At 47.4% G+C, this 22,922-nt stretch overlaps 3 protein-coding genes across 5 annotated transcripts; 2 read left to right on the top strand and 1 right to left on the bottom strand.

The window, feature by feature from the left end:
• Positions 1-6,483: 6,483 nt before the first annotated feature.
• Positions 6,484-8,677, top strand: mos (MOS proto-oncogene, serine/threonine kinase). Its single transcript, XM_085467396.1, has one exon. It carries the CDS (start codon positions 6,663-6,665, stop codon positions 7,668-7,670), a length of 1,008 nt encoding a protein of 335 aa, XP_085323522.1. The 5' UTR covers positions 6,484-6,662; the 3' UTR covers positions 7,671-8,677.
• A 911-nt stretch (positions 8,678-9,588) lies between these two features.
• steap2 (STEAP family member 2, metalloreductase) lies at positions 9,589-14,782 on the bottom strand. Of its 2 annotated transcripts, none has more exons than XM_085467394.1 (6): positions 14,475-14,782; positions 13,718-14,121; positions 13,340-13,506; positions 12,109-12,636; positions 11,490-11,654; positions 9,589-11,114 (listed from the first exon to the last, which is right to left on the bottom strand). In XM_085467394.1, exons 2-6 carry the CDS (start codon positions 14,097-14,099, stop codon positions 10,821-10,823), a joined length of 1,536 nt encoding a protein of 511 aa, XP_085323520.1. In that variant the 5' UTR covers positions 14,100-14,121; positions 14,475-14,782; the 3' UTR covers positions 9,589-10,820. The 2 variants fall into 2 exon arrangements, with proteins under 2 accessions (XP_085323520.1, XP_085323519.1); XM_085467393.1 differs by having other exon boundaries at positions 14,517-14,782.
• A 2,014-nt stretch (positions 14,783-16,796) lies between these two features.
• On the top strand, positions 16,797-22,713 carry alg14 (ALG14 UDP-N-acetylglucosaminyltransferase subunit). Of its 2 annotated transcripts, none has more exons than XM_085467400.1 (4): positions 16,797-17,044; positions 20,334-20,479; positions 21,408-21,530; positions 22,424-22,713. In XM_085467400.1, exons 1-4 carry the CDS (start codon positions 16,903-16,905, stop codon positions 22,652-22,654), a joined length of 642 nt encoding a protein of 213 aa, XP_085323526.1. In that variant the 5' UTR covers positions 16,797-16,902; the 3' UTR covers positions 22,655-22,713. The 2 variants fall into 2 exon arrangements, with proteins under 2 accessions (XP_085323526.1, XP_085323527.1); XM_085467401.1 differs by lacking the exon at positions 16,797-17,044 and adding an exon at positions 17,362-18,027.
• Positions 22,714-22,922: the final 209 nt, after the last annotated feature.

Below are 22,922 nucleotides of genomic sequence, written 5' to 3'. Positions count from 1 at the left end.
ACTGTGTGATGTTTGTCCTGACAGGTGCCATAGAAATAAACTGTAACTGTGTTCTGGTCCTATAGACGTGGAGACCCTGAATCTCTGTCACGTGACATCTGTAAAGACTTCCTGCTGGGTTTTATATGCTCAGTTACTCATTCCAGGTTGCATTGAATTAAAAAATGACAGTATTGTGTTTAAAAGGATTATCTGTGATAAGCTCATTGGCTAAAGACGTGTGATTCACAAGTTGTTAGCCAATGAACGCGTGGCTTCACTGTCAGACCTGCCCCTCTGTCACATCGTGTCCACCTTTTATACTGTCTGTAGTTCCAACTGCTCCTGAGCTTACTATTGGAAGGTGGGAAGCATGTGCAGTCTTACTGGAGCACAGTTTGCTCGCAGAGCTCAGACAGGAAGTTGACAGAACAGTACAAACATGTTGTTGATGGATCCATTAAAGTGGTGGTTCATTCACACTATTATACACAAAGTTACTGAGCAGCAGTATTACAGTTGTCCACCAAAGTTTCCATTAACTGTATCATTCAGTGTTGCCTGCAGTTCACAGCAGTACCTCCTTCTTCTTTTTAAAGCAAACATTTCTTTCTCACAGTTTCAGAGTAAATTAGCCAGCGTGCCTCTGGCTGCTGAAAGCACATCCATCAGTTTCTTTGCATCGTAAGTGTTATCAGCTGTTCTACTGACACCAAATTCATCATCAGTCAGCTTCACTCATCACGTCACTGCTACGAAGCTCTGTAGGCGCATCTAGAATAACTGGGAATGAACCCTCATAACCTGCTCAGTGTTTGGAAGTCGGGCCTGTGGACTTACCAGAGTTTCTGCATTGGTTACCTGTAATCTGTGGTCTGATCACAGTTTCCACACTGACAGTCCAGTAACACCAGAAAGTGTTATCAGAAAATGACCAACAGTGACACAGTCCCATCCACGTGTCGCCCACCCTCTCTGTCAGGGTCTGTGCTGCTGAGTTGGGCTCAAAAACAGACTATTGAGTGGTAGAAAAATAGTTTCACAATTGGTCATAGTGACAGTGGGACCCCAGTGGAGCTTCCTGGATGCTGCCGCTGTCCCTTCAGTTGCTACTGTAGTTCCTGTTGTCTTTTGCACAGACTAACCTGACTCTAGGCTGTGAAGTTTAAGTGACCCATGTTTCCTCGGTATCTGGTATCTAAGACCTGAGGAGGCAAAACGGCCCTAAACTGTGAGAATGTGTCATAAAGTATTTTCAGCTGCTTGCTTCTTTCAGGGGCTGCCACAGCAGATGGACCCACATGTTTCATTTGGCACTAATGTCACACTGCACCCACATTTATCTGGGACGGCCACTGTGCAAGGTTGGACCACCAGAGACTGGGTTTCTCCCAGTCTCAAACCAGTTTCATGTGTAGGTGAACATGTTAAGCCCTACAACATGACTGATTGATGATCATGACATACAGAGAGATCAGACCACATGTTGGGTATTCAACACAGAAATGCTGGGAGTTTCAAATGTTACCATTGATGAACCATCAAACTGCAGGCATCACTTCTAATGTTTTTCCCTTTGACTGACGTTCATATCTTACGAATAATAAGGTCCAATTCAGTCATTTAAAATGTTAACCAAGCAAACAGGCTTTGTGATCTCTGAACAAAGAGCTAAACACACTGCTGATACAACTGTGACATGAAGGCTTTTTGGTTTTTACTGGTTACTTTGTCACATCCTGGCTGTCGTTCCATTTTTAAAAAGGCTGTTGAGCATTTTCTTAAGTTGTGAAGTGTGACTTGAAGGGAACGTTTCAGTGTTGTGCAAACCCAGCATCAACTACAGCTGACAAATAGATCAGTTTGATGGTCAGACACTAGTCGTACATTAGTCTCTGCTGACTACATCTATGAAGATCTGAGCACTAAAACAACTTCCCGGGAGACGTAGCTGTGTGACAGTGTGTGAAAATAACTGAAATCCTGTTTATAAGGAAACCTCTTACTGCAGTGCTTAATTGGTCTTTACAGATGAAACCACTTCTTTGACATTTAGTCCTAAAACCTGCCTCTGAGGTGAAAACCTGTGTGCAGCATGTTAGACTGAAACAGTTCTGCTCCTGTATGATCGTTCAAATGAAAGGATTCACAGCTCACAGATCGTCACAGTTCATCCACACAGTGCTTTTCATTTATGTAGAAACCTCAAATCCTGGACAAAGAAAGTCAAATTGGTAGATGTTAATACATGGAGTGTTTTTGGATCTTTAATTATAACGATTTTGAATGGTTTTTTTATTGAAATGTGGTTTCTTTAAATTCTTTGATCAAAAGGATGACTTCTCACAGAGCGGGCTGATGTGGCTGATGCTCGGTCAGAAGCAGCAGGCAGTGAGTGGGAGCTCCACTCTGCCTCAGCTCCAGGTGCCTAAATCGGCTGGTTCTCGTGACATGGTTCAGGATAGCATCAGATCTCAGCTGAACAACAAGTGTTCCAGTCATAAAAATCAGACACCGCTGATGCATCGTCGTCCATGTTAGCTGTTGGTTCTCTTGACCTTTGGAGTGAAAGATGCTTAACCTCCTAGGACCTGCGTCCACATATGTGGACATCACATTTTGGGTTATTTAGACCAAAATACTCAATTTTGCTCTACAAGGGCCTGATATCCTTTTACGAGGACATTATGCTGCTACTGTTCTATCAAAATGTTAAACGAATATCCTCATGTGTGGCTCTTATTTTTCTTAAAAACAAGAATAAGGAAAAAAAAATCTGGTAATTCTTTGTTTTTACATTCATTGGGTCCCAATCAAATATCAAAGAGAAATTAAAAATGCTGCCGTGGAAGAGTTCGGGTCTTAGGAGGTTAAAGATCTTGACAAATGGATAAGAGCTCACCTTGTGCCAGCTTGTAGTCACACTTTGAAGCATCACGGTGTCGGACTGTAGTCCACACAGTAACTACGTGACAACATGAACTCGTGCTGCTGGCAGACCTAAGTGGCCGGGCGTATTCATCTGTAATTCTTGATTTCATTCAGGAATCATTCAAGTGTGACTGAAACTGTAGATCTGCAGACATACAGGCCGCAGGCGTCATCTTCATTTCCTGGACGTGAAGTCCCAAAGACGATGCTCTCGGTTGGATTTCTGAGTTTTGTACATAACTGAGTATGGAGTCGATTCAAAGATGTTCACGAACACATTTTCTCTCCATCTGCATGAATGCATTGATGGCGTGGAACATAGCTGGCAGTGCGCTCCATGTTTGTGTCCAGTATGAAGGAAGCACCGTACACCCCATGGCGTACTGGTTCCAGTTAGAGTGGTGATGTGTAGACAGAGAAACGCTGTGGGGTTAGGGTTCGTCACTTTGACATGCTTTTGAGTTTTTTCATTTGAATGAAGATTTCTTCTTCATGGACATGTTTCTGATTAATGGGGGGAAATGTATGTATTTGAGTAATGCCTGTGTATTTGTGCCCTGGACTAAATTGACATATCCAAACTGTATTAGCTCGTATGTTACTCTGTCACCAAAGTTTGGTTGATGGGCCACAGCAAACTGACAGATGGGAAAGTGTTCCCACACAGAATCTACTAAACAAGCGTTGAGTCTTGTTTAAACTGCTGTTTCCAAGGTCAGTAACGATGGTTCATGCTCAGCACTGTGGCTTCTGTTGTAAATGAGAAGGTATAAATATGTGGTTTCATATTTCTTGTAGCTGGATATGAATTGTTTTTCGTTTGGTTGGAGTCTTTTTTAAACTCTGGTATCAAGCAGTGACAGCACAGACAAGTCTGCTTCATGTTTGTTGCTTTCACCACTTCCACGAGCATCAGCCACACCTGCCCTGAAGGTGAATAGATGGGATTTAGTGCGATAGCGTCAGCACGTTCTTGTATGGTTTGACTCCGTGTAGCTGTGTGCATGCCCTGCCTGCAGGGGGCTGACAGCCATAAACAAATCTCATTTCATCCAGTGAACCTGTCTGGACACCTGATCCCTTTGAAGAGCTACTGGGCTGCGCACTCTACAGAAAATGTGAATTTCACAGAAATTGAGTCGTCACTTCCCTTCCACCACATAGGTTAGCATTTCCACACACGTGTGGTGACTCGCCTGATGCCCGTATAACCCAATAGTGTTATAATTTACCTCACTGTTCTTCTTTGAGCTCCAGAATTCTGAGAATAATGACAGAAAGTGCCCGTCTCCTTTGTGAGTGAGCAGAGATGAACACCAGTGGAAACCATATTTCTGTAGGTCGTGTGAAACGTGGAGCTGAGTTCTGAATGTTCCCAACCTTTATGGAAGTTTGCTCTTTGGATCTTGTGAATGTTTGTGGTTTTACAAGAGATGTTAGCAAGCCGCTCTTTTTTATTAGCACTTTTTGTAAATGGGATGCGTTTATTTCCTGCAGCATCGAGTCTTTTATTACAAATGTATAGATTCTATATTTAGCTCTTTTAGAGAACAATAACATGTAAATACAATATAAATGTTTTATTTTTGCAGGTACAATTTTTGACAGTGTTTTTCCTATAAAGTGTCATTTTTGCTTTACTTGCACAATTGCTCTGTGTTTCTCATTGAGGCCTCTTGCTTTGCAGCTTTGACTTAATTGTCTCCTTTGACCGTTCGTACGCTGCTTTACGTCAGAGTGTACCGTGGTGAAGCTGAAACGAAGCTACTTAACAATATCACTGTGTCACAGAGTGTTTAGATGTTCCAAAAATAAGATGTCCAATAACTCCATGAGTGTGTCCTCTTCTGTCATTTTTACACCTCGGTGTGGTACATTACTTGATTTCCTCGTGGTCTCTGTCTGAAAGCTGCAACTATGTGATGTAAAACTCTTATGGACTGTACGACAGATTCCAGGTACAGAGAAGCAATAACAGTGGATCAAAGCTGATTACAAGTATTTTAGCGTGTGTGTGTGTGCACGCATGCATGTGTGTGCGTGGTCCTGGCATGTGCTGAGGCAGGAGATGCTCTTCAATGAGAGGCACAGACCAATTCAAACTTCTTTATAAGCTTCAATGGTACCAGTGAACTTTATTGAATGTTATGAAAAAACACTGCAATATATTTTGGTATTGGATCAAGCTGCTAACACACTTCTAAAGCTCCTTAAGGTGCTACAGACCTCCTCACTATCTCTTCAGATGTATCGTTTGTACAAAGTATCCCGTGTAGCTGAACAGTTGGCATGTGTGTGCCTAGTCGTACTTTATAGCTTCATATATTTTCTTGTACTGTGACTTTTGTAGTCTTTGCCTTTAATATAGCCCCCCCACCCGCACTCACCTGCGTGTGAGCGTCCACAGACTGAGTTGTGTTGGGAGGTTACGCTGATGCTGGGAAACTGATAGCAGTGAGCTGCATCCAGCCACATTTAAAAACAGCATCCTGTGACGATGATCGACTCGTTGCAAATTCTTAATGTTCTTCATATTTTACTTTTTTTTACTTTTACATTTATCTTACAAACTACTGTTGTATTTTTATAGGCAAAGTATCACCTAAACACACAAATACATATACAGCTCACACTTGTCTGTGTGTGTTTATAGGTTGTGTAAAATAAATGTTAATGCTGCAGCTTTGACATCATCCAAAGAAGCAGATTATTTATTGCCTGGCAGAATAACCTGATTTCATTCACATATGTTGCTGCTATAATAGAAGAGCTGCAGTTGACAACTCCGATGTTTTATTCAATGTAATAAAAGAAATCAAACAGAAGAATCCAGCTCGTCTGTTTTCAACCTGTCACTCTGAGAACTTTGTTACAGTAACACACAGTGACACACAGTGTTACTGACACGCAGACTGCAGGTTTCCCCAACCTTACAAACAGGTCTTGATCAGTGGTTGTTGATCAATGGTCATGAGAATTTGCATAATTATGATGAACTGACCTCCCAGCCCATTCAGTGGTTTCAGTCATTATGTAAATGTGCTGTTTATACCATTGGGGAAACCTGCAGTCAGCTGAGACTGAAGACGTCACCTGATGATGACGACACGTTTCTCCTACCGAAAGCATCCAGATGAACAGAATCAACTTTTGGAGAGTTACGCTTCCTTACAACATGAAAAATCTCTCTGACCCATGAAAATGATACCTGGTACACCGAAGCTCGCATCAGACTGGTTCCAGTAGCTTGCATTAAAACACAGTAATGTACAGCTCCATGTTTTCCTTTGTTACCAGTGAGCAGGCTGTTAGAAAGTGAGCATCTGTTTTTGCGTGCTGGAAAAGTCGGAGAGAGTGAAACAGACAGGCTGTGAGCTCCACGCTCCTCGGTGGAGCACCCTCCCCCAGCCTCACACTCAGTCCACCCTGACTGTTCAGGCAGGGCTCCCCATCCGCAGCTTTAAACACTGCGCACACATTACCAGCTCACACGGCTCGCCGGGTCGTATATATGACCGTAGATGTTATTATGCTCACTATCCCAGATGTTGTTCACACAAAGCCGTCCTTTTACCCGGCTCTGCTCTGTTGTATAGAGTAAACTGAGGTGAACCATCGGCATGAACTCAGTGACCCCAAACAGAAGCATTACGTCCTCCAGAACAGCAGGCGGCAGTGCGGAGCGCGTAAAAGCCTGAGCTGAGCGCAGAGTAGCTGTTCGGCTTACAGAGCAGTATGGTGCACAGCGTGCCATGCCGTCTCCCATCCCGCTGACCCGCCTGCTGCCCAAAGACTTCTGCCCCTTTCTGGACACGGGGCCCTGCAGCAGCCCGCTGACTAAGCACGGCTCCACCTTACAAGTGCCCGCTCAGCGGCTCCATGGCCGAATCGCCACTCGGCTTTGGTCCTCGGTTATCCACTGGAACCAGCTGCGCTCCGTGCAGCCCGTGGGCTCGGGAGGCTTCGGCTCGGTCGACCAGGCGGAGTACTTCGGAGAGACCGTGGCGGTGAAGAAGGTCAACAGGTCCACCAAGAACAAGCTGGCGTCCCAGCAGAGCTTCTGGGCCGAGCTGAACGCGGCGCACCTGCGCCACGCCAACATAGTGCGCGTAATAGCTGCTACCACCTGCGTCCCGCCACAGTGTGGAGACGAAGGCAGCATCGGGGTAATACTGATGGAGTTCGTGGGCAGAAGGAACCTCCAGCAGGTCATTTACGGTGGCACGGAGCCGCTGGGACAGCACAGGTGCGTCAGGTACTCGTCGGACATCGTTCACGGCCTGAGGTTTCTCCACTCCCACGGCGTCGTGCATCTGGACATTAAACCAGCTAACGTGCTGCTGACCAGCGAGGACGTGTGCAAAATCGCAGACTTCGGCTGTTCTCTCAAACTGGACCCTGGCTGTGAGGTCAGCGCCGCGAGCCACCAGCCTCTCGTGGGTGGCACGTACACGCACAGAGCCCCAGAGCTGCTCAGAGGCGAGAGGGTGACTCCTAAAGCGGACATCTTTTCTTTCGGCATCACTCTGTGGCAGCTTCTCACCAGAGAGCCGCCCTACACCGGCGACAGGGAGCACGTCATCTACGCGGTGGTGGCTCACAATCTGCGGCCTCCTGTTCAGGACCACCAGGTGTTCCGGTCGGAGCCGGGGCGGCTGTTTCGGGCTCTGCTGAGCCGCTGCTGGAACGGAACGCCCCCCTGCAGACCCAGCGCCCAGGAGCTGCTGTCGTCCCTGGAGCAGCTGCAGCCACAGACCTGATTTGATCTCCGAAGCTGCGCACGGGTGTGTGGACAGCTGTGGGTTCGAATATGTTCAGCTCCAGGAAACGAGCACTGTGCGCTAGGCCAGGTCAAAGCTGAGGAAACGCTGGGCGTCTATGACTACATGTTTCTACTGTGCAAATAATAAGTGTGGTAGTCCTCAGATTGTAGCATTAAAATGAGCTGGTTTATTCTCCTCTCAGCTGTTCGTGCTGCTGTCAGGTCGGTCCTGTGGGACCAGGACACCGTTTCCTCCCAGGCGTCCTGATCCATCTGTGACTGTTTCTTAAATGTGTTGTGAATCCTAGTGTGTGAAACGTGATATTTGGGTGTGATGGGTTTCATTAAAATTCTTTTTTATGCCACGTTTGTCTGGAGTTCACATCATTAGAGGGCAGCAGCTGGTCGGAGGCTCGGTGGGCCACTGCTGCCGTGTCATGGGAGGACACTTAGTGTTCAAGTAGTACAAAACCAACTGTTTGTTTACATTTCAAATATTGTGTAGCAGCACTAAACACATGGGTCCTCTCTGACTGCCATTGTGTTCGTATTTAACCACAAACTGCATTAGATTCTTCACGTCAGTGTACGGCTGCAGGTGGGCCCGGCTACCAGCCTCATTCAGCCAATCACAGGTTTCTCCTTATTTACCAATCCACCCCCGCACACACAGACGTGCATCCTGAGCGCGTGAGGAGGTTACCCACTGTCAGAGTTGTCGTTGAGCTTCGTAATGATTTGCAGCTGTGTGCAGAAACAACGAGATTCTAATGAAATGACCAAACTCAGACTTGTTCATGATAAAGTTTATTTGTACTCTGACGTCGAGCTTGGGTCTGCCGCCCGGCCCGTCGTCTGATCCAGCTGCTGTAGATCTCCTTCATCCTTAAAGCGCACAAACTCAATGCATATACAGAGAAGTACGATTTGTGAAGCCGGACAGCAGAGGGCGCTGCTGCTCATTTAACCCTTGTATGGTGTTCGGGTCTGTGAGACCCGTTTTCAGTTTTTCCCAAAAGAAAAATTAAACAATTATTTATTCAACCTGAAATTCATTGGCTTTGGCTTATTTTCTGTGAAGAACATAAATCTGAACTAATTTTCAATGACCTCATACTGTACCTCCCCCCACGCATTTACATTACACACAAGGTGTTCGGGTCCACTGGACCCAGGTCTAATAAAAGTGTTGAAAGTGCAGGTCCTGTGTTCCCATACTCTGTCCTCCTCCTTTCTGGTGCTGCTGATAGTGTTTTCTTCCCCTCCTGCTCCGCACAAAGTTGCCACATTGTTGAAAATTAAACTATCAACACCGTCTGCTCTTACATTCCCACACATTTTACCCTCTTTCTTGAGGGATCCAAATTTTATTTTCTCATACCCTGTCCCTCCTGCAAATTAGGGGCATAATACTATAAATAAGACTTTGCCAGTGTGGTTCTTTATCACAACTGATCAAGATGGCAAAAGATTATCTGCTGCGAGGGCCATCCAGTTGATTTTGGAAGAGAGAGAGGCTTCGGATGATGATGTTGACAAAGAGGTATCAGAATATTTCACATTTCTGAAAATTCAGAGTCTGACAGTGACTTTGAAGAAGAGGATGAGGTTGAGCACCATTTAGTAACAAAACGAAGACGAGTACCCCATCTGCTGCCAGCTCCAGGACCAGAATAAGCCCACCAGACAGCAAGTGAAGAAATATGGATGTCAATAACTGGTGAAATTGAATGGTCTTCTTGCCCAAGAAATGAGCCACCCTGCAGAGCTGTTACTGTGATAAGCCAGGGCCAACACGGCTGACAGTTACTCATGTGCAGGACATCAAGTCTTCATTTGAGCTTTTCATCCCAGATTCCATCCAGAAAATTATTCTGCATTGCAGTAATCTAGAAGGACGGTGTGTTTTGGGAGAGAGGTGGAAGGAGATGGACCAAATTCATCTAAGAACCCCAAAGGCCTACTTTGGGGTTCTTATCCTTGCAGGAGTTTTCAGGTCCAAAGGGGAATCCACAGAATCCCTGTGGGATGCAGAAACCGGCAAGAACCTTTCCGTGCATCAATGTCTCTGGAAAAGTTTCACAAAATTTCCAGGATTATCCGTTTTGATAACCGAGACGACAGACCAGCTCGACGGCAGAGAGACAAGCTTGCTGCCATCAGGACAGTGTGGGATAAGTGTGTGCACCACCTCCCCCTGTTTTACAACCCTGGACCTAATGTCACCATTGATGAGCAGCTGATCCCATTTAGTTGTAAAACATATTGCTTCACGTATAAATGTGTTGTGTCTTTCCACTCACTCCACTTGATTATAACTGATTTATTTTTATAACATTTTATAAAACAAAAAAGAAACGAGAAGCACATTGATTCATAAATGTGATCTAACAAAGGTAAAGGGAAAAATTAACCATGTTTGCTGTTCATATGGTTTGTAACTGGGATGAAGTAAACATCTGTTGAGTAATTTAACATAAAATTGTTTGATAGTGTTAAACTCTGGCGGGTCCACCAGACCCATGAACACTGGCTGAGTAAGAAAAATATGAACACCACACAAGGGTTAACTGCAGATTAGACACCGGCTGTTCATTCACTGTAAAAATACAACGAAATACTATAAACGAACACTCAGTGTGAAGCTGTGTGTCACATGAGCGTCACAGGAACACGTCTCACTGACTGACACACAAACGTTACACACTTCTACCACGGTCTGTAAGGAAAACAATGTGTGAATGACAGCCTCAGATCGCACTGCAGACACACACAGGTAAACGCAGGTGTGCAGCGTTACAGTGAGGAGAGGCAGATGTGCTGCAGCTGTCCTCCATCATCAAAGCTGCAGGGCCCACCGACAGCGCCTCTGCTACACTCCAGTCGCGATGCGATGTCACAGAAGAGCAAACAGCTGTTCTCACAGATGAGCAGGACCTGTACAAACTGCAGTTTCAGTTACAGCAGCGACTCAAAGCAGGGACGTGATGTCCTGATAAACACTACACAATAATACGAAGCAGCATCGTCGGAACAATATGAATAAGCGGATACAGCAACAGGTCCACAGCACGAAGCTGTCATCAGACACAGTCCCGCAGTGAGAGTCACTACAGCGGTTCCTCACCTGGAGCTACGAACAGGCCGATCACATAACGGTGACCCTCTCAGGGGAAACGTGGGCAGCTGAGCCCACCGGCTCCATGCGCTTGCCCCTCATCTCACTGCTGTCCTGACCCCTGCGGATCTGGTGGAGCTTGCGGGCAACGCAGGGGAGCAGGATCAGCAGCTTCCCAACGATGACGCACACCGGGAGCGCCAGGGCCACGACGAAGCTGGGCGGCAGGTAGAAGCGGTAGGCCTCCTCCTCAAAGGCGCGTTTCCATCCAAACAGCAGCCCGTGGAAGGTCGCAATGAGCAGGGCGATGTACCCCAGAGTGGACTGGAGCAAAGACAGGAACACTCAGACACAGGCTTTTGTTGTGATCACATAACAGCACGACAGTGACTTACATTAGACACGCCCCTAACATCGAGACTACAGCAGAACATGTTTACACGCATGTAGTCTGTCATGTGACTGTCTAAGAGAGCATCTCGGTCACAGCACGTTTCCCCAAGTGTTCACAGCAGGAGAGCTGGGAGTGACGGCACGCCGCCTCAGAGACGCGACCTGAGTTCACAGCAGCTAAGCTGGTTTCAGGTACACTCGTCACAAGCCACCATTACGCACTACTGATCACGTACACAGACTAGACTGGACTCCGAATACTCTCTGAGGCACGTGACACGACGGGCTGGTGGACTCTGTGGGTACCTGTATGAAGCCGAACTCCCTCCAGTTGAGCGTGCTGTGGACAGACGGGATGGAGGTGACAGCCAGCAGAGACAGCAGCCCCAGACTCATGATCCCAAAGGAAACGTACATCTCCACCCTCCACACCTCTTCCTCGTTCCACGTGCTTTCCATGTTCGAGTGGACCTGCCATCACATGAGAACACGTCACAGAGAGTACAGTTCATCAGGAGAAACCCTACCGCTGCTTCCAATCAGATTACAGCGTTTCTGGTTTACTCCACGAGCCTCCCATCGCTCCTCATGTGTTTGACACAGATGTTAGACAACGCTGACGTGAACACGTCTCTACTGTGACACAAACAGAAAAGTTAAAACCAGGAAGGTTGGTGGTTCAATCATGTGGTTCAAGATGCTAACCCCCTATGATGCATCCATGGGAGTGTGAGTGTTAGACAGGAAGCTTGTGTGATGCTGCCTCAGGGTGACACTTGTGCTGACCTGTAACGTTTCTGGATATTTGAAGGGAAAACCTGTGATGTTGCCAGTTCTCTTGCTAATGTGTAACGATTCAAATCAAAGTGATCTTCAGAAACAGCACTGATGTTTGTAAAGATGTGCAAAAAGCTGTTTCACTGACCTGCTGATAAGCAGTGTTGAGCAGCAGGTATCTCTCAGACCTTCTCAGAGGCAGGCACACACTGTAGAGGACATGAACAGCAGCCAGGAAAAAAGCGAGGAGGCCCAGCTGTTTGCGGCTCTGCAGCCAGTTTTCCAGCCAGTGTGGGAAATGCTTGTACTTGGTGCCATAGTAGAGCTGGTGGGCAGCTGCTAACTGTCCTGCAAGGTACACCAGGGCCAAGAGAGTGATGGCGACGGCAGGCAGTGTCCGATTCACTATCTCTATGGGGATCTTGTAGAAGTCACTCTGCTTGTATTTCATATATGGGTGAATTATATCTCGAATAAACGAGTAAGAAAAAAAGAAGATGGAGAGGGCCACGGCAGCAAGAACAGGGCCCTTCCAGCCAGGGAACAACTGGATAGGCATGTTCTCAATATCACGGGAAGAAGACAGGGTGCCCATGTCCACCGGCTGGAAGTTGAGCTGCCGGGCTAATTCCATGATCTGCTGCCTGGCCTCCACCGAGTCACTGCAGATGAACACCTACAGGAGAAACATGAGGGCGGGTTAGAGACGACGGGCCGGTTCAGAGGCGTCCTCCTGTTTGGACGGTGCTGCGAGACTCATAAAGAGTCCATCTCAGCAGCATCAGTAAGCCTGAAGAGCCTGCTACAGACCTCTCTGCACCCATGCTTCTTATTAATCTCTGGATATCTCCCACAGCATGTCTTTGTCCCCCCTGAGCCTGGTTCTGCTGGAGGTTTCTTCCTGTTAAAGGGAGTTTTTCCTTCCCACTGTCACCAAAGTGCTGCTCACAGGGGGTCACATGATTGTTGGGTTGTATTATTGTAGGGTCTGCCTTACATTATGTTGTTGTGGTCTGCTGCTGTATAAATAAAGTTGAATTGAAGTCATTTCGAACGCTGCCACTAACCCAAAGGAAGCACTTACTGGTATTTCTTCACTGACTCAGTGTCATCAACAGCTTTAAACTCTCTGCCTTACATACAAAGTATCACAAAGTCAGATTCATGAGCACGTGGCTGACCTCTCAGCTGAGGCTGTGGTATTTTAAGGTAAAGACCCTACAACACTACAGACAAACCCCTGGTGGGCGAGCATTTTAGCAACAGTCACAGGTCAAAACTTTGGTTTTTAAACAGGAGGAAAGCTCCAGCAGAGCTCAGGGACACGACAGGACAAAGACACGCTGTAGACGTGGACACGTGTGGCCCGGTTACTGCACCTGTGTGCTGGCATCCTTAGGGTAGCTCTGCTGCATGGCCCAGGCTGAGATGACGTTGAAGCCTTTGACCACGATAGAGTCTGGCAGCAGTGAAGCCAGATACTCGGCGTTGGACTCTGGATACTGGTTTGCTCGCTTATTGTTACTCACATCCACCAGGATCTTCCCTGCAGAACAAACACAAGCACAGCAGTCAGGTCACCAACACTGATAACCCAGACGTCTTCGCCCTTGCATTTCCTCCAGTCTCACAGACGCGGCTCAAACCAAAACCTTTGGGAGGTCAGTAGCTTGATCTGCATGCTGGGATAAGAAAATCAACCACCGTGTCCAGTATGTGTGTGATGGTGTGAAAGCACTTAGAGGTGTGTGACATACCTTCCAGTAGGTGTTTGAGGTCCCACACAACAGAATAGTGCTCACGGCGGATTGCCAGGAATACGATGTTAGCCTTCCCCACGGCATCTTCATGGTGCGTTACATCCACCACATGTGGAAATGAGTGGGCTGCCAATTTGGGATGGCGGCTACCCACCACCACATGGAAGCCACAGCGCAGCAGGCGAATGGTCAGGCACTTGGAGAAGTCACCTGATCCCAGAATGGCCACAGTAGGCTGAGCATCCCCGCACCAGCTTCCTGGACCTGCAGCTCCATTCTTCAGGCCTTTGGACAGCAGGGGGGCCTGGACGTGGTGGGAGGAGGAGGCTGTGAGGAACACGGGGTTCCTGCTTCCACTCATCAGAGACATAGAGTCCATCCTGCGTGCTGCTTCAGTGGGCCTGGAGGAGACAGAAGCACGGGTGTCTGTAAGAACACAGCAGAGGATCCGCAGGTTTCACGCATTTAACACACTTTGTTCCACATTTCTGAGAGCTACAGCAAACACGTCCACGCTGTGTGTGTGCGTGCGTGAGCGCGCGCCGGGACAGGAGGCCTCCACTGGCTACCCCAGTGACCGCGCGGGGAGCCCCCACACGACATCGGCTCTCCTCGCGACCTTGTGACTGCAGACAGTGGTTTCGCGAAGGACGCGGTCGCGCGTGTGCTCGTGCACCTGCACCAGATGCTCTACCGAGACACGACGAGCTGCCCGTTTACCCCACTCACGCGCACACGTATGATGCCATGTTACCGTGTGTGTCACGCGGGGATGCTGTCGCAGCTGCTAGCTCACCCTCCCGGTCCTCCTGCTCAGCCTCTGCCGCGTGACGTCACCACACTCGCTCGCGCCATCGTTCACTCAAGCGGAAGTTGTTTTCAGGCGATATTATCTGCAGACAACACTGAAGCGAAGCTCTCTGTACATCACCCACAGCTCCGTCTCCTGTTTCACCGTGAAACAGGAAACACGTCACTGTTGCCTGCTCAGCACAATGTGACGTCATGTACGTGAGGGCAGAGCTTTTGTTTACACTCGGGCTTCATGCTCGCGCTTGTGTCGCCTCTGTCTGGTGACGTCAGCTCAGTGTGTGCACGTGTTTGTGCATTTACACACATATACACTCTATGGTATTACAACTGTTGTAGATCAGTGAGCAGTGGGCCAAACTAACTGCAGTGCACATGAACCACGTGGTGCAGTGTTGCCATTCACAGTAGCTCCACATCAGCGTTAACACGGGAGGGCGAGACGTCCACAGTGGAAGACAAAGATTCCAGTTTTTAATCTCGGCTTTTGTCTCTGAGCACTTTAATCACTCTATGATCAAAGTGTTGAAACCAGCACGATCGTGCACCTGTGTCTCCAGCCCAGCTGTGACAGATGTGACCGGATGAAAACGGTCATCAGACACAGGTCAAGCACAACACTAACTAGGTGGTCATGGCTGCCAGAGGAAGCCCATGATTAGTCCAGTACGATCAGAGCAGCAGAGCTGATGTCTGGACTACAGCACTGACTCTTAGCTGACAGTCACGTCAACAACACTTATTCCTGATTACCTTAGAAATCAAACATTTACTAAAGGGTGACGACATCACAGGTCAGTGATGTCACAACCCTGTTTCATTTGGCCAGTGTGAAAGAAGCCTCGTTCTCATCTGGGACATTTTTAAAGTCATTGGTTTGCATATATCAGCACGGTGATCACGTGCACAGGTGACACCTTTGACATCATGTAGGAAACAGTCTTGAACAGAAGCACAGGTAAGTGCTTGTTTACAATCCTCTTACTGCCCAAACCTGCACAGCACAGGTCTCGTCAGCTATCAGTGATGTCAACCTGAACAAAGACATCAGAACCAGGAAAATCAGTGTTTGCATCTTCTAGCCACTTCCTGTCCCACACCAGGCCGCAAACACTTTGAGCTATAAAAGCTCCACGAACACCATCAGTGTAGCCGCCGTCTCTGTACAGCTCACATATACTTAGTATGAAATGTGAACAGGATGTGGGCGATGGTCAGAACACTGATTCACGACTGAAGGCTGACTGTGACGACGTATTCTGCAAGTAAATGTCCTACAAAATGTCACAGAAGTAAAACTGTGTACAACATAAAGTAAGTCAGGGTAAAAGCACTGATCCTACATGTGACGGCAAAGACATGTCAAGACAGGACCAGCTACCTCTGAGGGTGTCCAGCCCGTTTAATATGTTCATGCTGTTCTAACAGCTGCTGCCTTTATTTCAAGTCAGTAACTGATTGATTGTTTCAGCTCTACTTGTTTACATCGTTGGTTAGTTCAATGTATAACTTGATTTTGTAACCATTGTGGAGAGGTGCAGCAGCTAGCACTGCCTCACAGCACCACCGTCCTGGGCTTGAATGTGGTCTGTGTGGAGGTGCTGCTCGGGTACGCGCCCTGGCTTAGGTTCACTGGGACTGTAAACTGGCTTCAGTGTGGACACTGTGCTGTGTTAGAAACCTGCAGGGTTGCTTTGTTGTTGACTTCAATGTTAAAATAAGTTCTTTATGAGCAGAGAGCAGTGACAGACTCACAAACTCATGTGTAGCTTGATTTAGACACGAACACAATGACAGCAGCAGTGCTGCCTCCTGTCACACAGAGACGACCCATGTGTGTATGAAAAGTTTAGTCTTGTTATAAAATATTTGAAATGAAAACAAACAAAACATTCTCAGAAATGTCTGTTTTCCTCGTTTTTGTTTGGTATGACTTGAACACTGAGGGGGCGTGTCAGCAGCGGCCCACGGCTGCTTTCAGGTCCACAGCTCAACCCGATCGTTGAAGATTCAACCTTCTTCATTTGGCACATTCAGAGTTATACGAGTACAACATGCAGTGAAATGTGTGCTGACACGCTCCTCCGCTGTGCAAAACACGGATAACATTATCATCATTATTATTACACTTACAAATTACAATGAATTTAAAGTGAAAGTCGACGTATATTTTTCTTTCATAAGCTCCACCTCCTCAGCACACTGCAGATTTATAGACACGTGTCCAGGACGTCTGAATAGATGTGGAAGCTAAAAACAAAGTAACGTGAACACCAAGCAGGAGCTGGCTCTGCCTACCAGCCCGCACTCAGGGCTTCACCGCCCCACGCCCTGTCTGGTTTTGGGCACGCCAGGCTGCCGTAGCCGTCACGATGTTGCTGTTGGGGTTCACATCAGCAGTTTTACTTCTGTGTTTATTTTTCATCATTCGCCTTTATATCGTTGTGAAGACGGGCGCCAACTGCAAGCCTGGAAGCAAGGGTCGGGTCACTGTTCTGGTGGTCGCGGGATCAGGTAACAGCGCGGAACACGGCTGCGCTGCGTTCAAGTGTCACAGAGAAAGCGCGCTCATGTTGTTACGTTACAAACAGCCGTCAGCCGGCCTCCGTAGCTACCGGGCTACACCAGGCATGGAGCCATGTTTCACAGTGTTTCAGCAACACTGTGACACCGTGGGTGTATCGGACACGGCGTGGACGCATGCTAATTCTAGCCATGCCACGTATCTGCTGTTTTAGCTGTGGATACTGAACATGTTTGCTTTGTGTCGGGCAGGAGTGCGACACTTCCGCCACCGTACAAACAACATCCCCGAGCTTCCGGTACACTATACATACCTAGGGTGTACACAAAGGTCATTCTGGTGATTAGTGAAGTGAAAATCCGTCAAAATACTGGATTTTTCTTAATAATTCCATCCAGATTAAGCGATGCTGGTTATTTTCTATGTATTTAGTTGTTAAAAGTCCTTAGAGGCAGGAATAGTTGTATTTCCTTGAAGAAACACAGTTTGGATGCATGCGTGGACCTGTGACAGGCGTGAGTCCGCTGGTTTTCCACGCTGAGATGAGGGGAAACTGCTGAGTCAGTCATCTGTGTGAGGTTGTTGCTCTCTGCCCTCCTGCTGCACACGGACCACATGTTTGACACCCCTCTCTCCGTCTTCATTCAGAAACGTCAAACATAAACTCACACGTGGATTTTGAAGCGACTTTTTAAATGAAGTCAGTTTGTCATCAGCAGTTCAGTCAGAACCTTTTTCCACTGAAAATCTCCTGATTCACTCTCAGTGGGTCTAACCAGAACCACATCCACGTGAAGGTGTTGGGCTGTGATGATTTTCACGCCACATCCTGTGGCACGTGGGCTGGTTTAAAGACACGAGTGTACGATCCGAGCCTGCTCCTTTCTCCAAACGTCAGCAGCATCTCTACGGGGAGAGCTCATCTCACCAAAGGATGCACTTCCAGTATGCATGAGCTTTGTCCGGCTCCAAGGTGACGTTTTTCCTTCTGAGACTCTTCAGTCCATTCCTGTGTAGGTTTCCAGTGGCTGTCATGTGTGAGACTACAATTCCCAACAGTCACTAGTGTCTCTGCAGTTGTTCCTGGGTCTTTAGACACATCTCGCACTAGTTTGCTTCCTTTCCTTGTTCTGTACTGCGTGGTCCTGCTTCTCAGTGCAGTTCTTGATGTTGGGGTAACTGTGTGCTCGTGTGCATCACAGGCCCATCGCTGTGTGATGTGTTTGTATTCTTGTCTTCAGTTTCTGTCAGCTGTAGTTTGTCCCTGTTAGGTAACAGCTGAATGATTAGATTTAAAAATCCAAATTCGGATGAATCAGAAAGTTGGTTAAATGATAACCACGAGCGTTCCTGCTGTCCATGGTAGTGACAGAGTGCTTTGGTGAGAGGAATAGTCAGCAGTATTCACATTACTCTGCTGGATTCAAACGGAGGCTCTGACATATCAACTCAGGCTTCATCTTGAGAAGTGTTGCTGAGCATGCTCACTGGAATTGGGTGCAGGTCTGAAATGTGCAGCCAACACGACCGTTAGCCAATGGATGTGCAGTGTTCCTGGTCTCAGTGGTGAAAATACTCAGCTTAATGCTGACGATCCAGTACAGTCTGGAGCGTAGAGCTGGTCCTGGGGTGTAGCTCTGCAGCTCAGTCTTAGTTATATACAGTGAAATTACAACAGCAGTTATCTTCACACGTAACGACCCTACGGTGTTAGCGAGAAACCACAACAATCAAATGATCCCCTATGAGCGAGCACTTGGTGACAGTGAGACAAAAAGCTCCCTTTTAACAGGAAGTGACCTAAAACAGAACCAGGATCACTGGACTAAAGTATGGGAGAGAGGCTCCAAAGGCTAATGACATGCAGTAATAGCACATATACTATAGACAGCATGAGAAAGCTGCTTCTGCAGGGGTCATATGATAATCCGGTTGTTCAGTGATGACGCGACGAATCCTACTTCCGGGTCTAAAGTAGTCTGCGTTTAATATGGCTTTTGTGTTGTTAACATGTTTAATGTTTTGTATTTTCTTCTATTTGATCTCAAAAAGCTCCTAAAACAGTCAGTGATCCCTGTTGACCTCCCTCGGCTTTTATTACCGCTAATCATTTATTTAAGCTCAGTTTTTAAAACCTTAGGATGTAGCTACAGCCCAGCCCATGCAGCAGTATATGAATGACTAACCTCGTGTTGTGGATGGATTATCTCAGTTGTTCTCCTGGCTGAAGTTTGGTCCTTTTACAGCATCCTGCCATGCGATTACATTTGTTCCTGACCACCGAGAACACTCACGTTAACTTTTATCGAGTGGAAAAAAAGTTAGCTTGTTTATATTATGCTAACATAGCTGTGTCGCTAGCGGTCACGTAGCACATCATTATATACCAGCTAGCCCAACTTCAGTAACCCTACAAACGTCACTGCTGTTTAGTTTTCTGTCTTCATTTATGCTGGAAGTGATAGCAGAGCTGTACGTTTTAATTTGTTTCCAAAACCCCGCAGTCAGGACATGCTATATTGTATTTAGATAGAAGCTAGCGAGCTAACTCCCTGCTAACTTCTAACTCCGTTAAATGTCATAAATTCCGTTTTCATGGATGTTAAACTCAATTGTTACACCTGGGAGAGCAGAACGCTGATCATTTTATTAAAGATGAAAGACTTTAGACAGTTTTTCAACTCTCAGTAATGCCACAGTGATCGTTTGATATATGGACCTGCAGCGGAGTTTAGACCCAGACACGGCTAGTGACGTCAGACTGAACAACCGGATACTCAGAGGTCTCTGAGGTCTGATGGGGCTCGGCCGTTTTGGGGAGATTGGAGTTGTCGTAGAAACAGTTTGTAGTCATTATGGGAACCTGCTGATGTGAGAATGATGTATAAACTATGATAAAGCATTTATAATGTAATGTCACATTTGACCTTTAAGGTCAGTAGACCGATGTGAAGTTCAAAGTGATAATGATGCTTTATAGAGCTGTTGGTCCTAGATGCTGAGCAGACTCCTGGCTGTTTCTGGCCACGTGCACGTCCAACACTGTCAGTGATGTCCTGTGGTGTGTCCTCGCTGCCGCTTCACGCCCAGCACGGACTGACCTGTTTGAACTCATGCTGGGATGAAACATACTTTCTAAATCAAATTGAATGTCTGTCTTTATTAAGTGTCCATCTAAAGATGAGCGTGTATGACGAGCGCAGTGAGGACTAAGAGTTCAGTGTCCTCCAGGTCGTGGTTAACCTTGTAACTGCTGCTGTGCTTCTTTCTGATTTGTAGGTGGTCATACCACAGAGGTCCTGCACCTGCTGCAGTGCATGTCTGCAGCCTACACACCTCGACACTATGTCCTCGCAGACACAGACAGGATGAGCGAGGAGAAAATTTGCACGTTTGAAAGCCTCAAACAACAGTCGGACTCACAGGTACGCATGATGGAGCTTTTGGTTTTAACTCAGTGTGGTGATGCACAGCGAGAGCTCACTGAGCTCTGTGGTCTCCATGGCCCAGCAGCTGCACCCCAGCACAGTGCAGAGGTTCAGATACAGCAAAGCGTGCCACCGCTGGACTCTGCAGAGGACTTGCTGCTCCCACAGGACTGCATCATCATAGGCAGGAGAGTCCTGACACAGCAGGCTCACACACTGGAAGAGTTACTTATTTCCTGTCCTTCAGGAAAGTATCACACTGTGACAGTACTCCACTGCCAGGCAAAGAGCACATCAGCAAAACAGAAAGTAAAGTTTGGCCTGTTGGCCACCAGCGTTTCTGAAGTAATCCTGTTACTGTGTGGTTTAAGCTGTCTACCGAAGCGCACGATCTGATATCCTCGTGTTGGTGTTGTTCCCAGATCATCATGAAAATGTTCCAGGTTCAACATTGCAAGTGACCAATCACATTGTTGTGACGTCATACTTTTGCGACTTGGGGAAAAACCGGCGTAAAACAAAAAACTGTACTTAAGCTGCGAGAAACCGCCTCTGTCCGCCGATCAACAGACCCTGACCCTAACTCTTTAATAAACAGTAAGCAGAATTGATATTGTCCTCGCAACATTGGAATTTCATAAATGCACGAATGGCTTGGCGTGCAAAAGAATAACGTCACAACAAAGTGATTGGTCACTTGCAACGTTGAACCTGGAACAACATTTTCATGGTGGTCTGGGAACAACACCAACACGAGGATATCAGATCATCCCTACAGAAGCACGTCCTCGTGTGTCTCACAGGTCCAGGTGTGTGGTTGGTTTCTGTTTGTCTTCAGTCCCTGTCAGCTTACAGCTCAGTGAATCCATTTAAACATCTAATGTCAAATTCAGACGAATGTGACGCACACGTGTTTGTTCCTCAGTTCACCATCTGTCGGATCCCACGGAGCCGCGAGGTGCACCAGTCCTGGAGCTCGTCTGTCGTCAGCACTCTCGATGCCCTGCGCTATTCCCTGCCTCTGGTGTTCAGGCTCAGACCGGACATGGTGAGTGGAGCAGGCTGTAGTGAACAGTGGCTCACACAGCGGTGGTTAGCACGCTGCAGCTGAAGGCATGTTACCAACGGAATATTCCATCCGTTATATTTGAGTCACAAATACTGTTGTGTTGTTAATGAGCGACAGTAAATGGAGAGAAAACGGCTTCTCACTGGTTTCGCTTTACAAAAACATTTGTTTCTGCTGAAAAACTGCTTCTGTTCAAACGCTGGCTGTTTCAGGTCTGTTTTAGTCGCAGCTGAAACGCTGGCGCTTACGTGGCGACGGCGCCGAGCGCTAAACGAAGCGTCGAAGCAAAGGATCATTTTCTGATCAACTTATCGCTGCAGCCCTGCTGCTGTAAGAAGGTTTGTGCAGGGAAACAGACGGCTGAGAGGTGTGGGTGTAAGCTGACTGCAGAGTGGGGCTCTGCATGCAGAGGAGCTGTATGATTACTTCTCCAGACTCCACGGCAGCTTTCCTGTGAACTCCACCAGCCTCCTTCAGTGCTGAGGCCTCGTACTTACTCAGCCCCCTCCCTTTGTCTCACTGAACGCAGTCCTCGGTGAGTCAAACGCGTATCTGTTTGAAACATTCTGATGCATTTGTGGTTTGAGACGGTTCAGCTCAGCCGGGTTTGGCCTTAAATATGTTCGGTAAGCTCCAAACCCCAACAGGGTTTCCCTCTTTGACTCTCACAGTTTCTACTGAAGGACCTGAGGAGGGGAGGTCACTGTGTGAGAACAGAGGCTGCTGCGCTGCATGTCCGAGTCGTCCTGTGATGACAGGGAGTGCACATGAACTGAGCCAGTCTTTGTCACATGACACACAGTTTTGTAACAGATGTACAGAATAACCTCTTTCCACGGATGTGTGCCCGCCCCCCCTGTCTGTGTTTTCAGGTGCTGTGTAACGGCCCGGGGACCTGCATCCCCCTGTGTGTAGCAGGACTCCTCCTTGGAATTCTGGGAATAAAGAAAGTCCTGATAGTTTACGCTGAGAGTATTTGCCGTGTCCAGACGTTGTCGCTCACTGGGAAGATCCTGTATCCTGTATCCGACTACTTCTTTGTACAGTGGTCGTCTCTGAGGGACAAATACCCCAAATCCATTTTCCTGGGAAGAATGGTGTGAAAGTGTCCGATCCACACGGACTCATTCCTGCTGTGTGATGAATAAATGCTGTGTCTGTATTGTTGAGTTGTTTGTGCCATTATTTACTCTCACTACTATTAAACTACTCAGAAAACAATGCAGTGAAGGTGAAACTGCTGCACCTGCGCATCGCTGGGGAGGCTGATCGTTATCTGTCCGACGTGGCATCACGTGTGATTGCTGTGGAGCCCACACCGAGCACGAGTCCCTGCATGAGAGGAGAAAGATGGACACCATGTCCACCCGC

The sequence above is a fragment of the Copadichromis virginalis genome, linkage group LG9, assembly GCF_057382275.1.
Source record: "Copadichromis virginalis isolate Kocher_CV1m ecotype Utaka linkage group LG9, C_Virginalis_male_GT1.1, whole genome shotgun sequence".
Classification (NCBI taxonomy): domain Eukaryota; kingdom Metazoa; phylum Chordata; class Actinopteri; order Cichliformes; family Cichlidae; genus Copadichromis; species Copadichromis virginalis.
Note: the sequence above shows the minus strand (reverse complement) of the source record. Positions and strands in the feature narration are given on the sequence as shown.